This window comes from Copadichromis virginalis, linkage group LG5 (genome assembly GCF_057382275.1).
Source record: "Copadichromis virginalis isolate Kocher_CV1m ecotype Utaka linkage group LG5, C_Virginalis_male_GT1.1, whole genome shotgun sequence".
NCBI classification, from domain to species: Eukaryota; Metazoa; Chordata; class Actinopteri; order Cichliformes; family Cichlidae; genus Copadichromis; species Copadichromis virginalis.
Window position 1 is genome coordinate 17,023,515 of NC_140622.1, and position 14,926 is coordinate 17,038,440.

At 39.9% G+C, this 14,926-nt stretch overlaps 2 protein-coding genes across 3 annotated transcripts; both read left to right on the top strand.

The window, feature by feature from the left end:
• The first annotated feature begins 6 nt into the window (after positions 1–6).
• On the top strand, positions 7–12,310 carry LOC146709242 (trypsin-like). 2 transcript variants are annotated; one of them, XM_085456267.1, is made up of 6 exons: positions 7–429; positions 6,381–6,449; positions 7,089–7,239; positions 7,433–7,574; positions 11,208–11,465; positions 11,767–12,310. In XM_085456267.1, exons 1-6 carry the CDS (start codon positions 384–386, stop codon positions 11,914–11,916), a joined length of 816 nt encoding a protein of 271 aa, XP_085312393.1. In that variant the 5' UTR covers positions 7–383; the 3' UTR covers positions 11,917–12,310. The 2 variants fall into 2 exon arrangements, with proteins under 2 accessions (XP_085312393.1, XP_085312394.1); XM_085456268.1 differs by lacking the exon at positions 7–429 and adding an exon at positions 4,999–5,101.
• A 237-nt stretch (positions 12,311–12,547) lies between these two features.
• On the top strand, positions 12,548–14,829 carry LOC146709243 (cytidine deaminase-like). The gene is made up of 4 exons (XM_085456271.1): positions 12,548–12,835; positions 13,654–13,765; positions 14,184–14,241; positions 14,481–14,829. The coding sequence occupies exons 1-4, from the start codon at positions 12,649–12,651 to the stop codon at positions 14,619–14,621; spliced, it is 498 nt and encodes a 165-aa protein (XP_085312397.1). The 5' UTR covers positions 12,548–12,648; the 3' UTR covers positions 14,622–14,829.
• The last annotated feature ends 97 nt before the right edge of the window (positions 14,830–14,926 follow it).

The window sequence follows — 14,926 nt, forward strand, 5'->3', positions numbered from 1 at the left end:
AGCAGGTTCATCTATACTGTATCAGGGTGCTCTGTCTGTGTCATCATCCAGGCGTATCCCTGTTGAAATGTTTCAATAGTCTCTCTCTCTGTGAGTAAGAGTGTGTGTGTGTGTGTGTGTGTGTGTGTGTGTGTGTGTGTGTGTGTGTGTGTGTGTGTGTGTGTGTGTGTGTGTGTGTGTGCGTGTGTGTGTGTGTGTGTGTGTGTGTGTGTGTGTAGACTCGTAGCAAAGCCAAGACAACGCAGAGGTATTCTACGCACAAGTGTTTCTCTGTGTGAGTCATCATCCATCACTGAATCCGTGTCAGCAATGATAATAACATATTATCATCAGCCCGATGATGATCATCACCACCCTTCTGGCAAGTCAGCATCGTCCACAGCATGGAGGGAAGAATCTCGCCTGACCTCCTCTTGTCCCACATTTACAGTAAGCTGAATAATTGATGCTTCGCCTAGCAGAATAGGAGAGGGAGAGCTTTGTGTGGCCTCCAACTGTCAGGTGTTTCCTGGGCCAACACTAACCCGCCTTCATACAGTAATTTTCTTTCTCCCTTTCATAAATTGCTACAAAGCACATAATTCAAGTAAATGGTATGGAACTATTGTAATACAATGGTAATATAAATGCATTGTTAAGAGGTCAGTTCAACTAATGAGATAAAACCACTGACTGTATACAAAAGATGGACAAAGCCACCCTCATACCACACAGTTACTTAGTTTTAAAGCCTTGAATAGCTTTATGGTTCTTCCCACCTCCATAATTTGGAGCCAGTGACTGTGCTTAAATGAGAGGACAGAGTGTTAAGTTACCACACGTTACCTATCAGTTGATTTAATTAAAAAAGCATCAACGTCACAAACACAGTAAAGAGGTCCAGTTCAGCTCACTCAATGAAGCCTAGCAGACAGCTACCAAATACAGCTCCTTGTTGGGCCTCGGCTAACGTCAACTTTAAGCTTGTACAGGTGTTATGAAAGAGTAAATTAGCTCGTTCGTCATATAATTAGACATACATTTCATTCCCACTGGTTGTGTTTATCAGTTTTACAAAAAATTCAAGCAATGATCAGTTTTATATTGGGGCGTATTTCTTTTTCATTAATAGAAAAAATCAGGGAATTGGTAGAAAATGTTTTGTTATAACCTTTTTCCCCCCAGTGTCTGATTTGCTAAATGTCAACTCTTTAAATTAAAACCAGGACATATGTTTTTGCATCATTATTTGTTTAAAATAATTATTAAAACATGAGAAATGTGTTTTTAAAACTATTTGATTCATTCATATGCTTTAAATTGCACTGTAAAAAAATGCGTGAAAAAGCAAAAAATGTTCTGGAAATTTTCTCCCAGTACATTTGACACTTTTTGTGACATTTTCCATAAATGATAAAAGTGTAAAATTGAATGTTTATACATAACAAACATCGAAAGATTTCATTTCCTTCATCTGAGGTGATTTTAAATTCAGTGTGGTAAGTTTCTTCCTCTCTAATTCAGTATTTCTCTAATGTCATTGTTGGTACAAATGCTGTTATATTCTTGGATACTTGTTTTATATATTAGTGTTTCAACAGTTTAGAGAAAATTTGTTTTAATTTATTTAAACATGAGTCCATTGTCATAGTTCATTATTATTATTAGTAGTAGTAGCAGTGTTTATATTGTACAATATGAAAAAAGTGTTCTTACATAGTAATTACATAAAATCATGCAATTCACATGATATTTTTAGAAGTAATGGAACTAACCACTCTTATATTCTCTAGGTACAGTATATATTACACTGAGTATATAAATACACTTTTCTACCAGATTAACCATGTGCAATACTTGTATGAACAAAGCAATGATGTGATGGCTCGTTTTGATATGATTGAGTGGTTTGAAAGGATGGGTTCCTACTGAAGTTTGTGTCATTTGATCCATGACAATTACATTTGGAAAACTGCAAAGTGCTCCGTTCTCTTTTCATTGCTATTACAGCGTTACAACTGCAGTATTACATATAGTTATATATAGATAGTTTTTTTTTATCTTTTGGGAAGATAAGGTTATCCTCTACTGAGAAGCTGAAGAGAGAAAGGCTTCATATTTATAAAAACACCTACCTTTATCTTAAATACAGGATTCTCTTTTTCTCCTAATCCGCCCTGTCAACTGTGTGATTTTTGTGTCATAAATCTTTTAAATGTTGGCAGACATGCAATGAAAATTTCTAGAGAGGAGTCTTACATAAGGATGATTAGTAATTCCAAATTCAATGTAGTGTGGATTTATGGTGAAAAAAATATTTACCCTTGATGATATCAGCACACAGAAATCCATCAGACTTCATATTTTTAAATCAGATAGACATAAGACCTCAATGTGAAGCCTTTTTTTCAAGCATGTATAATCTTATCTGACTTCTATGACACGATTTGAGGGCATAGTACAGTTGTAAAACAACAACAACAACAACACTGAATTTGAATTGTTTGAAATTCAGTCTTAACTCTGACAGTTAATGGATCCATGGATTTCGCTGTGTAAGCGAGTTGAATATTTAGAGAAAAGTAACACTGGTCTTTTGGTTTTAGTTGATATGAAGTTTAAATTTAAAATCAATCAGTTATGGAAATAAAAGACAGGCTGTAAACAATTTTTATTTATGAAGCTGAACCTTTTAATGTGGAAGTCCGTGACAATTAACTACAGACGTTGTATGGGACCGACTCACTTTGGGAAACAGCCTCAAGTTGCCATTAAAGAAGCTCACCTTTCTCAGTACTTGAGCTTACTGATCATCACTTGTGCCTGGCAGTGTAGGCGAATTAGGTATTATTTTCACAAATATCTTTTTGCCATGTAAATTTATGCAGATGCTCCTCTTTAAGCTATCCATACTGTGCATGTACTTTTGCCAAAGTCATCTGTCCTGCTCTGTCGCAAACACACACAAAGAAACCCTGTTTGTCGCATCGGCTTTGCACCTGAGGGAGAGCTGAGCATGCTATCGCCTTTCACCCTCACAGTTACAATGACACCTTGGGGAGTGAAGACTATATGGAGGTTATGGCCTGCAAACGAAATGCTCCAACGTGTGGGAACTCAGAATGGAAAAAACCCTTCTGGGAACCTAAATGAGAATGACACCTGGGAAGAGAAAACTCAGGGAGGAGAGGAGAGGAAGGATACAGTGTATACCTGCTCGAGCAGGCTAATCAACACAGGCAGGCTGTGGCACTGATTTCTCAGCTATGACAGTGAACATTTCTACAACACTAAAAAACATTACCCATAAGCTGTTACGATGTTTTCAAGACAACATTTGAATCAACTGTTCAAAGGATGTTTGAAGGATGATGACGAAAATGAAAAAGTTTGTTTTTAATTATAAAACATTTGCAAAATGTTAGCGCGCTGTGAAAAAGTAATTGCCCCCTTCTTAATTTCTTCTTTTTTCAGATATTTGTCACACTTACGTGTTTCAGCTCATCAAACAACCATTAAATCACAAATTAACTGCATGTTTTGGAAAGCTAAGTTCAATTTCACAATCCACACCCAGGCCTAGTTACTGCCAGACCTGTTGGATCAAGAAATCACTTAAACAGAGCCTGTCTGATAAAGTGAAGCAGGGTAAAAGATCTCAAAAAGAAACTCATCACGCCACGATCAACAGAAAGTCAGGAACAAATGATAAACAAATTCATTGCCATCTATAAGCATGGAAAAAGCTTTGGGACTCTAGTGAATCACGGTGAGATCCGTTATCCACAAATGGCTAACCCTAAGCCGACCAGAATCCTGAAAGAGAATGTCCGACCATTGGTTCATGCCCTGAATGCACCAGCAACACACCACCAAGTCCAAACCCCCCCAAAATGAAACAAAAAGTAAAATGAAAAACTGTACGTTTATCCTGGAACAAAAAAAAAATTATGCAAATAAGAGTGGGCTAAAATTCCTCCACATTGATGTGAGAGAGTCATTCTCAGTTATCGCAAATGCTTCATTCCAGTTTTTGCTGCTAAAGGTGGCACAAGTAGTGGTTTTTAATTTAGGGGGCAATTACTTTCACACAGGGTCATGTGGGTTTGGATATCTTTTTTTCCCCTTTAATAAATGAAATAATCTAAAATATGTTTTGTATTTACTGCGGTTATGTTTGTCTAATATTAAAATTTAAGATTTGCCAACAAAAACAGAACAGCCTGCAGTTTTTTACAGATGTGGTGTGGGGGAGCTGTTAAGGTAAGAAATTGTTCTTTTTAAGCTCGTCTGCTTGTCCATCCATAAACCCCTTTGGTAAACTTTAGTGACTATACTCACTGCATGCTTTATTTTCCCAGGTAATAAACTTTGCCATACTAGGACTGCACTGTAGTGGTGCTGTTACTTCACAGCAAAAAGGTTCTGGAAACCTGGTGGATACCTGGAGTTTGCATGTTCTCACTGTTCTCCACTACTTTGGCGTCCTCCCACATTCCAAAGACATGCATGTTCGCTTAATCTGTTAATCGCTTAATCTGATAATCTGTCAAAATTAAAACACTGTACGAATGTATGGCTAAAAGAGTGGTCAGTAGAAAAGGTTCTCCTCCAAGTACTCTGGCTTCCTCCCACAGACATCGATGTTAGGTTAATTCATTAGAAACTGGCCATATGTGCAAACACTTGACAATTACATAAGCTTACATAAGAGTCAGACTTGTTATTAAAAACATTTTGAGAATGTTGGGTCCTAATGGTTGAAAATGTGACACGTTTTAAAAGGTTTACCACCAAAACTTTTACATTTTCCTTTTTTAAGAAAACACCAGAAGAACAGTTTAGAGCAAACACTGAATCATATCGCTCTGCAAGTGTTTTAGAACAAAAAGATGACGATGGTGTCTTTTTATGTGGACCTGTGTGTGCAGGGGGAAGCAGACGGAAATGCTCTCACGCTCATCTCAGTTTAACGCAATTTCTGAGAATACGTTTTTCCTTGTCCAGGTAAAGAATAAATGCTGTTATATGTTCGGCCACATCTCAGGTTGATATCAGTCCTCATACTCGTGCTTTTGTCCTGCGCTCTCTAACACCACTGGATATACTAACAAGATGTCTGGTAGGTGTATTTTATCATCTCTCTGGCTTGTTGGGTTTCACCATTGCACAGCAATACTTTGTCTCCACCACTAGACAATAGGCTGAAGCTGTGAGAACAAAGGCCCCAGAAAGAAAGGTGTAATGAAAGACAAGGCTGGGGATGTCTTTTTTTTTCTTGTACTAGGTCAGACTCTCCTTTCTGTGTGTGAGAGAGAGACATTTAGATAAATGGTGTATCATGGAGGGGAATAATGAGAGTGGCAGGTATGAACACAATATAAAAGAGGCCCAAGTTCTCAGACTTGTCTCGGTGTGAGAGGATTGTGTTAGAGCGTGTGTCCCAGGCTGTGCGGATTTATACTCGACTCCCAATAAGGTGAGGAAGCCTTGCTTATATAGTATTGCTCATTAGCAGCGCGGGTGTGGAATTAATGGCAGTGTACCAGCTGATTGTGTAATAAGAAAGTAAAGCTTAATCTGGATTTTCTTTATTTTTAATTAAAAGTTCAAATGACTCCATTTAAATGTAGAACTTGGACAAACTTTATGAATGACTTCTGTGTTAATGCCCATAACTTCACCGCACCATTGTATTCATAAAATTCTAACTTTGCAGGAGTTCATATTGCCACAGACGACATGTGTTGAGACTAGATTTCCCTTTGTGAGGTTTTGAGTACCTTGGCAGCTTTTTGTACGTGTGTGTTGTGTGTTTGTGTAGCGATTTTGTGTATTGATACTGTCACTACTATGCTACATAGATCACAAAACTCTGAGATAAAAGTTCTAAGATGTGATGAATAGTTAGTAAATGATGCTGGTAGTAAGAGTGCTAATGCAGCCTGTGTGAACAACTTTATTTGATGTATTGATACATATAATTTATTAGCTCTGGTATTTTTTTTAATTCGTGTGTGTGTGCGTGTGGAGTGGATACACTTACAATTTTAGGAACTTACAACAAATTGCGTTTATATGCGTTGGCATGTTTCTAATGTCTGCCTGTGCGTGGACTGATTTGGTCATTATGTTTGTGAAACCATCTTGCAACCTTGTTGTGTTTGGTTACAAATGATCGCACACGTCACATGAGTTTCCTATTTAGGGATTTTGGTTTTGTGCAAAATAATACCAGAATTTTTCAATCAAACTGATGATTTTACCTCATTAGTCTGTGCAGATTATAATTGACAGCGTATGAGATTAAAATGTCTGTTTTTTCCACTCTACAAAACATCTTCATGTATTTGTGATCTGTGATACTGACCATTGATGCTTATTTTTTCTTCTTGCACCAGTTACTATGATGAACCCGGCTCAGTCCTGCCACCTCTTAATGGCCTTCCTGTTTGTTGCTAAACTAACAGGTGAGTCGATGACACTGACTACACAGTTACGCAATATCTGACTTCAGGTATAATCTGGTTTCCAAAAAGTTGGATGTTTTGCAAAATTCAAATAAAAGCTCAGTGGGAAATGTGGGAAGGAAATTTCAAAGTATACGATTCAAAGACCATCTTCTAGATGCTGAAACTGAGAATTATCATTCGATGCCAGCAACAAAAGCTAAGGTAGTTGCAATTAAAGATTAAAAACAAAAGAGGCAGTGGGACACTGTACAACAATTTGAATTATTCAGTAATGTGAGCGGTATAAACATCTTTAATTCTGAGAGGCTGAGCCTTTCAGAATTAAAGATGCAAAGGAGTTCACCTTTCTGTGAAAAACTGTACAAGTAAACGACTACAATTTAGGTTTAATGTCTTCTCAACATAAAAATACTTACAGTACATTATATGATTAAAAAAATACAAAAACAATGCAAAATCCATATTAAATGGCCACAATTGTCAGGCAGTCTGACAGCACTGCATTGAAACAGGTCTGATTTTGCTCATGGACACTGGAGAAAGCCACTGTCTGTGAACATGGAGGGTCACTGCAAAGAAAATACCCCTATATGTATAGAAAATTTTGACATAATCCTTTGTCTCTGTGTATCTTAGGTGCATATGGGAACAGAATAATTGGGGGTACACTGGTAAACCCTTACACCATCAAATATCAAGCCTCCCTCTTGTACAGCAACTCCCATTTCTGTGGAGGCACCCTCATCCACCCGCAATGGGTGGTGTCTGCTGCCCACTGCTGGAGGGCGTAAGTTACTGCAGCTGTACATCAGGAGCACAGACACTGATCAAAACCTTGCATTCATATGTTAATACAGAGCACATCAATGTTTTGTGCTATCATTATAATTATTAATACATTTATTCCTTTTTAAATATTTGGACAACTTTTGTGTGTCTTTGATCAGCTGAACAATTATTCATGTCTTCCCCTCTTGTAGGAGTCACACGATTAAAGTGGTCCTGAGTCAGCACAGTCTCACCCAGTGGAATGGATTGGAGCAGATATTCAACGTCTCCTTGATCGTTAAAAACTCACAGTACAGCTACTGGATGCTTGACAATGATATCATGCTGCTTAAGGTAAGGGACAGCCATGACTAAGACCTCATGATTTATTGTTACTGTTTCTAGACATTTACCTTGGGATGGGAGGTACAGATAAGTGGCACACCCAGGTTGTAGTGTGCAAACAGAGCAGGATGCTTAAAGATGTTTAAATAGTTAAGAATATTTAGAATAATTAGAAAAGTACAGATTTTCTATTGTACCCGTGCATTAAAAAGTAGACATGTAACTTCCAATAAGTTAGTGCATATAAACTGAGAAAAGTAGTTATAACAGTGGTAGTTGTTCAGCTGATTAGTGCAAGTTACAGCGCTGATGTAAACATCTATGTTTGTTGGGAGCAGTTTTGATTGTACAGCTGCAGGGAGGAAGGACCTGCGGAAACGCTCCTTCATGCATCTAGGATGCAGCAGTCTGCCACTGAAGTAGCTCTGCAGTTCAGCAACATTTACATGCATGGGGTGGGAGACTCTGTCCATCAGAAAGGTTATTTTGGCCAGAGTCCTGTCTCCCACCACCTGCACTGGATCTAGGGTGGATCCCAGAACAGAGCTGGCCTTCCTGATGAGTTTATCCAACCTCTTTCTCTCAGCTGTCGATAAACTGCTGCTCCAGCATACAACACTGTAAAAAATGATGGATTCCACCACAGAGTCATAAAAGGTCTTTAAAAGCGCTCCCTGGACTCCAAATGACCTGAGCCGCCTGAGCAGGTAGAGTCTGCTCTGACCCTTCCTGTAAAGAGCATCAGTGTTGTGGCTCAAGTCCAGTTTATTATTCAGGTGAACACCCAGGTACCTATACGAGTCCACTATCTCGATGTCCACTCCCTGGATGTTCACCGGTGTCAGTGTGGTGGGTCTGCGTCTCCGGAAGTCCACCACCAACTGCTTGGTTTTCCCGGCATTGATCAGCAGGTGGTTCTGCTGACACCAGTCCAGAGTTCACTGTCTGTACTCTGAGTCGTCCTCACCTATGATGAGGCCGACTATAGCAGAGTCGTCAGAGAACTTCTGTAGGTGGCAGCTTGGGGAGTTGATGGAGAAGTCTGCAGTGTAGAGGGTGAAGAGGAATGGTGCCAGCACAGTTCCCTGTGGGGCCCCCGTACTGCAGACCAGTGTATCAGAGACACAGCCCTGTGTCCTCACATACTGTGGCGTTCTGTGAGGTAGTCCAGTATCCACTGGGACATGTGGTGGTCCACTCCTGATAGCTCCAGCTTGTCCCTCAGAAGTCGTGTCTGGATGGTGTTGAAAGCACTGGAGAAATCAAAGAACATGATCCTCACAGTGCTTCCAGGCTTCTCCAGGTGAGTCAGAGCTCGGTGCAGGAGGTAGATGATGGCATCCTCCACCCCAATGCCAGGCTGGTAAGCAAACTGCAGCGGATCCAATGAAGACCTCACCAGGGGGCGCAGATGGTTTAGAGACAACCTCTCGAGGGTCTTCATCAGATGTGATGTCAGGGCTACTGGCCTATAGCTGCTGAGGTCGTTGGGATGGGAGTTCTTTGGTACCGGTACCACACAGGAGGTCTTCCACAGCTGTGGTACTTTGCCCAGCAACAGGCTCAGGTTGAACAGATAACCTAGGATGCCACACAGTTCATCTGCACAGCACCTCCGGACCCTGGAGCTGATGCCATCTGGACCTGCAGCCTTCCGCACCTTGATCTTGCGAAGCTCGTTCCTCATTTGAAGTGCTGAGATAGATAGAGTGGATTTTGGGGGAGGGGTGGTGTATGTTGGAGTCCACAGAAGCCTGGGGTGAGTGTGATGGCTGGGAGGTGTGAGATGAAAGACAGGCAGTCACTGAAGATGAGGGAGATTGCAGCAGGGGGGACTATGCTGGGGGAGGTGTGGGTGGTTGATCAAACCTATTAAAATATTTGTTTAGGTCACCCACCCCAAATCTCCTGCAGCCTGGGGGGTTGGTTTTTGTCCTGAGCTTGTCTTCAGGCTGCTCCAAACCCCTCTGATGTTGTACTGTTGCAGCTGCTCTTCTGTCTTCCTGCTGTAGTTTTCCTTCCCTTCCCTTATCTTCCATTCTAGATAATAGATAGAAGAAAAGTCTTTAAGCTGGTAAACAAAATTACCTATGTAGTTTATTTAGTATTACATCTGTCCTTTATAGAGGATTGTGTAATTGTGTTGCTGAGCTCTATTAATAATTTCCTGACTGATGATGAATCCCTCATTGAGCCAACAATAAAATGTTTTCCAGCAGTCGCGGAAAGTCGATTCTGTTCGTCTGGACATAGCATTTCCCGAGGCAGAAACCTTTTGTCACTCATCCAAGTGACTTCTTCAATCTCAGCTGACTGCAGGTTTGATGACCGAAACTAGCCCCATTGAATAACAACGGACCAGGAGGTCACAATCTTTAATATTCACCCTCTTACAACGCTGTGAGTGCTGTCATTCCTCAACTCTCTGTGAATAGTATCCATGGACATTTATCAATGGTCATGACAATTTGCATATTAATGATCATGAAACTGACCTCACAGCCTGTTGTGCTAGTTTCGATAATTATAGGAATGTACTGTTTATAAGTTTGGGGAAACCTGCAGTCAGCTGAGACTGAAGAAGTCACTTGGATACGTGACGAAACGTTTCTCTCACTGAAAATCCTACAGAACAGAATCTACTTTGTGGGATTTCCTTACCTGGATGATTGAGTATGCAAGTGTGTCAAACGGCATAAACTATTATGTGGCAACAAAACCCATAATAGTCATTAAACCTTATGTTTTAACTTTGCCACTTTGCTTCAGTTCGTTGAACTTTGTGGGCATTCCCTCTGCACAGCTCTCTTAAGGTCTTGCCATAACATTTCAGTCAGGCTAAGGTCTGAACTTTGACTGGCCAATCGATTCTTTTCATTTTCAGCCACTCTGTTGTATATGTTACTGCCCTTGGGATCATTGTCCTGGTACATAAGCCAGTGACTCTAGAATACTTTGCTATACAGAGGAGTTCATGGTCGTTGTGCTGTCTTTGATTTTTGCAACACGTGGTGCTGTGAAATTATGGCCAAACATCTTCATTGTTGCAGGAAGTCTTGTTGTTTCCTCAGAGTCTATTTTGCAAACTTAAGTCATATGTATGACTTGGGTTGGGTATAAACAAGTATAGCTTGTTTGTCATGAACTTTAACATTTAACATGCTCACTGAGGCCTAGAGAGTCTAAAATGTAATGCTCCAGACATGCCTGCAACTTATCCTCTTAATTGCTATGGAAGCAGTGAGGGTGTACTCAGTTTTTACCAGAGAACTCTTTCCTTTTCACATTACTGTACCTCGCACTATGATTCCTTTAAGTTTTACCGAGTTTCAGTAAACGTTTCCACAAAGTTCATTTTATACCCACTATACCCTCTGTCTCCAAATCTATAAAACAGTAGTTATTAGCTAATAAAATGTGTTGTCATAATCTGAAGTTTTCACTAACTGTGATTTTATAATAATTGTGTTAACATGCTTTTGCATCTTTTTCTGAATCATTCTCTCAACCTGGCAGGGACTGCAGAAGAAAACTAGCTTTTATGGCTAAATATGACACTGTTAAATGATAGACTGAACGTTATATTATGTATGCTATGTAGACAATGTTGACTGACAGAAGGATTTGTTTTTTGTGGGTCAGCTGGACCGTCCAGCTATCATCAATGACATGGTCGAGCCAGCCTCGTTGCCAGACCCTAACTCTCTGCCACTGGAAAACCTGAATCTTTGCACAGTTAGTGGTTGGGGTGTTACCTGGATGTACGGCCAGAGTTTATCCCCCGAACTGAGGTCAGTGGAGGTGGAATTGTTCACCAGCTGCTGGAATTACTACCCCTTCAGGATCACAAACAACATGATCTGTGCTGGCTCTAGGAGTGGCGGGAGAGACTCCTGTCAGGTAACATATGTAAATACAAAAATTAAATACAAAAGAATGATACAAGACTTGGAAATGGACACTTCAGTTTGTCTATTTTACACTGATGACTTTGCATTTGTTTTTGCTTTTTAATGGAGTAATCCGGTAAACTTTAAATTGCCAAACAGCAGCAACAATGTCCCACTAACAAAAGCAATATCACTTCTAATGGTTGCTGGACTTTGCAGATTTTGTATTTCCTTTAAAAATAAACAAATAAAATTTGTCCTATCAGGTAACAAACACCCTGAAATCTTTTTTTTTTCTTTTCCTTTTTCAGGGTGATTCTGGAGGACCTCTTATTTGTAACGGTAAATTTGAAGGCATTGTATCTTGGGGCATTGGCTGTGCGATTTCATACTACCCTGGTGTCTACACCAAGGTCAGAAACTACATTGGATGGATGAATCAGGTTATTGAGAACAGCTAATAACAATCCTTACCACTAGCTAACAGAAAATTCTACCTTGATTAAAAAAAAGAAGAAGAAAAAGAAACAAACTTGAATGGCTCCTGAAGGACCAAAAATGCTATGTTTATCTTTTATATAATTGTTTTTATATAATCACAGATATATTTGTTAAAGCTAAATTACCTGGAACCTACACCTGACTGACTTTTAGTCCCACTGACTGAATATCACCGTTATGATACAAACTGAACCAGGTTTTACAATTCATTCTGCTAAAAACACTTTTTTATGTTACAGTTATATTACAGTGTTATACAGAAATGAAAACATTGTCATAGATTTTGGATAACGTCTGTTTCAGGAATTGTTTTTGCTCTTTGAAACCTTCTATTGTCCACTGACTATAAACATATGGACCTTAAATAAACATTTTCTGAGAATAACCTGTGTTTTTTTCGGTCATTAAACTAAAACTAAAACTCACTACGAAACTTCCTCAGAATCCGGTCAGGCAGGTGAGTCACACTTAAGTCAGAGTCTTGCCCAAACCCCGGTTTCATGTCACATCTGCACAAAAGTCACAAAGGGACAACACCTCCCTTTCTTTATGACAGCATGCTGACATTCTGGTGAGTGATTGGCTGCTTGTGCCCTCTCCCCTTTCCCTCGGTCCCATTCACATTTAAAGCTGAGCTGCAACAGGCTCACACACCAACTTTAAAAGAAATCTTAGAAAATACAACCGTAATCATGGCAGGAACCCAGTCCAACAGTGAGGTGATGCATATTGAGGATCGTGACATTAAACATGTTTCCAAAGAGACAGTTGCAAAACTGATTCAGCTCTCCCACGAGGCGAAGGAGCAAACCTACTGTCCTTACAGCAAATTCAGAGTCGGGGCTGCGCTGCTCACCCTTGACAACAGTGTGCATACAGGTAAGTCTCATGTGAAACTTGTTGTTTAGTAGATGCATGTATATCATATGAAGCTTTAAGGTAATGGTTTTAGGTTTGGGGTGAACACAAAAGCAAGTTATTGGCTACTATTTACTGAATGAATGCTGTTGCACCAAAACACAAAAGTAACTTTTAGCATAATTGTACCCTGAAAAGTATATAGTGAAAGACAGGAAGACGTGAGCTAAATTATTATGCTGTTTGTATCTGAGTCAAGTCAATTCTTGCTTCTTTATGGTGCAAGATCTCCACACACGAGTGAGAAATGACAAAACCTCCCAGCTCTTACCTTTGTTTTTGTTTTATCCAAATGAAATGCACAAGAAATTACACATTAGTTTGTTCTGAGTTGTCTTGATCCGCTGTGTTAATGATTACCTGACAGTTCAAATGTCTGGACTTGGTGCGGAAAGCTCAGATAAAGGTTTATTATTTATCGTGTGGCTCTACATCCTCAGCTTTTTATAATTCCACATGACTGAGTTAAATCACATTTCTGAGAAGGAACACATCTTAGCGTTCCCGCGAGCTAAGGGAGCCCTTCGGTTATCACTTGCTTCAACGGCACTGTGTGCACCGAGAGGGATGTCAGACCACTGTCTACAGTAAAGCAAAGACACAAAAGTCAGGTCAGTGTCACTGGACTGTACAAACCTTGGCAAGTGTCCCTCAGTGGGAATGTCTGGGGAGGGTAAAAGGCTGGTAAACAGCTGTGAATGTTTTTTACCATGTGAAGAACCCCGTTTATTGCTCATGTTGCCAAAAACAATCCCTTTCTATTCTTGTGTCTTCGGCAGGTTGTAATGTGGAGAATGCCTGTTACAATCTGGGAATGTGTGCTGAGAGGAACGTTATTGCAAAGGCAGTGTCAGAAGGGCACCGACGTTTCAAGGCCATTGCAATTGCCAGGTAAGGAGCACGTATAATTAACACACACACAGTAATCTGGAAAGTTCTCCATTTCCACAGATGCAGGCATCCTTCCTGCTGTTGCAAAGTCTGAGACTATGACTCACTCCACATTGCATGTCTTTGTGCACGTCGCTAAACCTTAAGAAACACAGACAGACTACCAATGTTATTTCTTAAACCAGGTTAAGACTTTTTTTGTCTGTATATTGTTTGTTAGGGAAGAGTTAAGGCTGTAGGATACTTCTCCTTAGCAGTCACAAATCTTGAAAAAGCTGGAGAAGTGATACTATAACTAAGTATGTGAAATTCTGCCGTGAATCCTAATATTAAATAGAAGCCATGAGTTTTTCTTTCTACATTTCATATAAGTAAACAACTATTTGCCAATTCAAAACTCTTCTTCTCCTTTCCTCAGTGACATGAGTGACCAGTTCATTTCCCCATGTGGAGGCTGCAGGCAGTTCATGAGAGAGGTATTAACTCTGCTCATTTTGGTTTGGAACAGATTTGTTTAAAGGGGACCTTTAATCTCCAGTCAGTGATTGTATACAGTACACAGTGACAAGCTCACACGTCACTCTAGCCAATATTTATCCTGTTTGTGGCCTGTGTAACACATTAGAAGGTGCTAGTTTGTCATTAAACAAACATTTCAGTGTGAAACACTTGACTATCCTGTAAGACTCCAGCCCTTTGCTTTCCCCGTTTACAGTTTGGATCAAACTGGGATGTATACTTGTCAAAGCCTGATGGCTCGTATATGAAGATGACTGTGGAAGAGCTTCTGCCAGTTTCCTTTGGCCCCGAAGACCTGACCAAGAAGAAAGTGTCTTACATTCCTAATAACAACTGAGCCAGTCTTCTAGTACGAAAACACACGAGTGTCCGTGACACGCAGCGTACTTCAAGCACATGCTGATCATGCATTGATGTAATGTAGCAGAAGTTATATTTATGGTCAATATTTGTTCTTGTATTATTTGTTGAAATGTAAACAATGTCAAATATTTAAGTGTACTCTAAATACCAAGTGATGCTAAAAATATACTGTGGAAACAATGCATCTGACTCAATTAGTCAACCATTTGCCCGCTTGTATATGATGAGTACTGTGTAGATACATAAACAATGTGTGTCGGTTAAAAGAAGCACAAACAA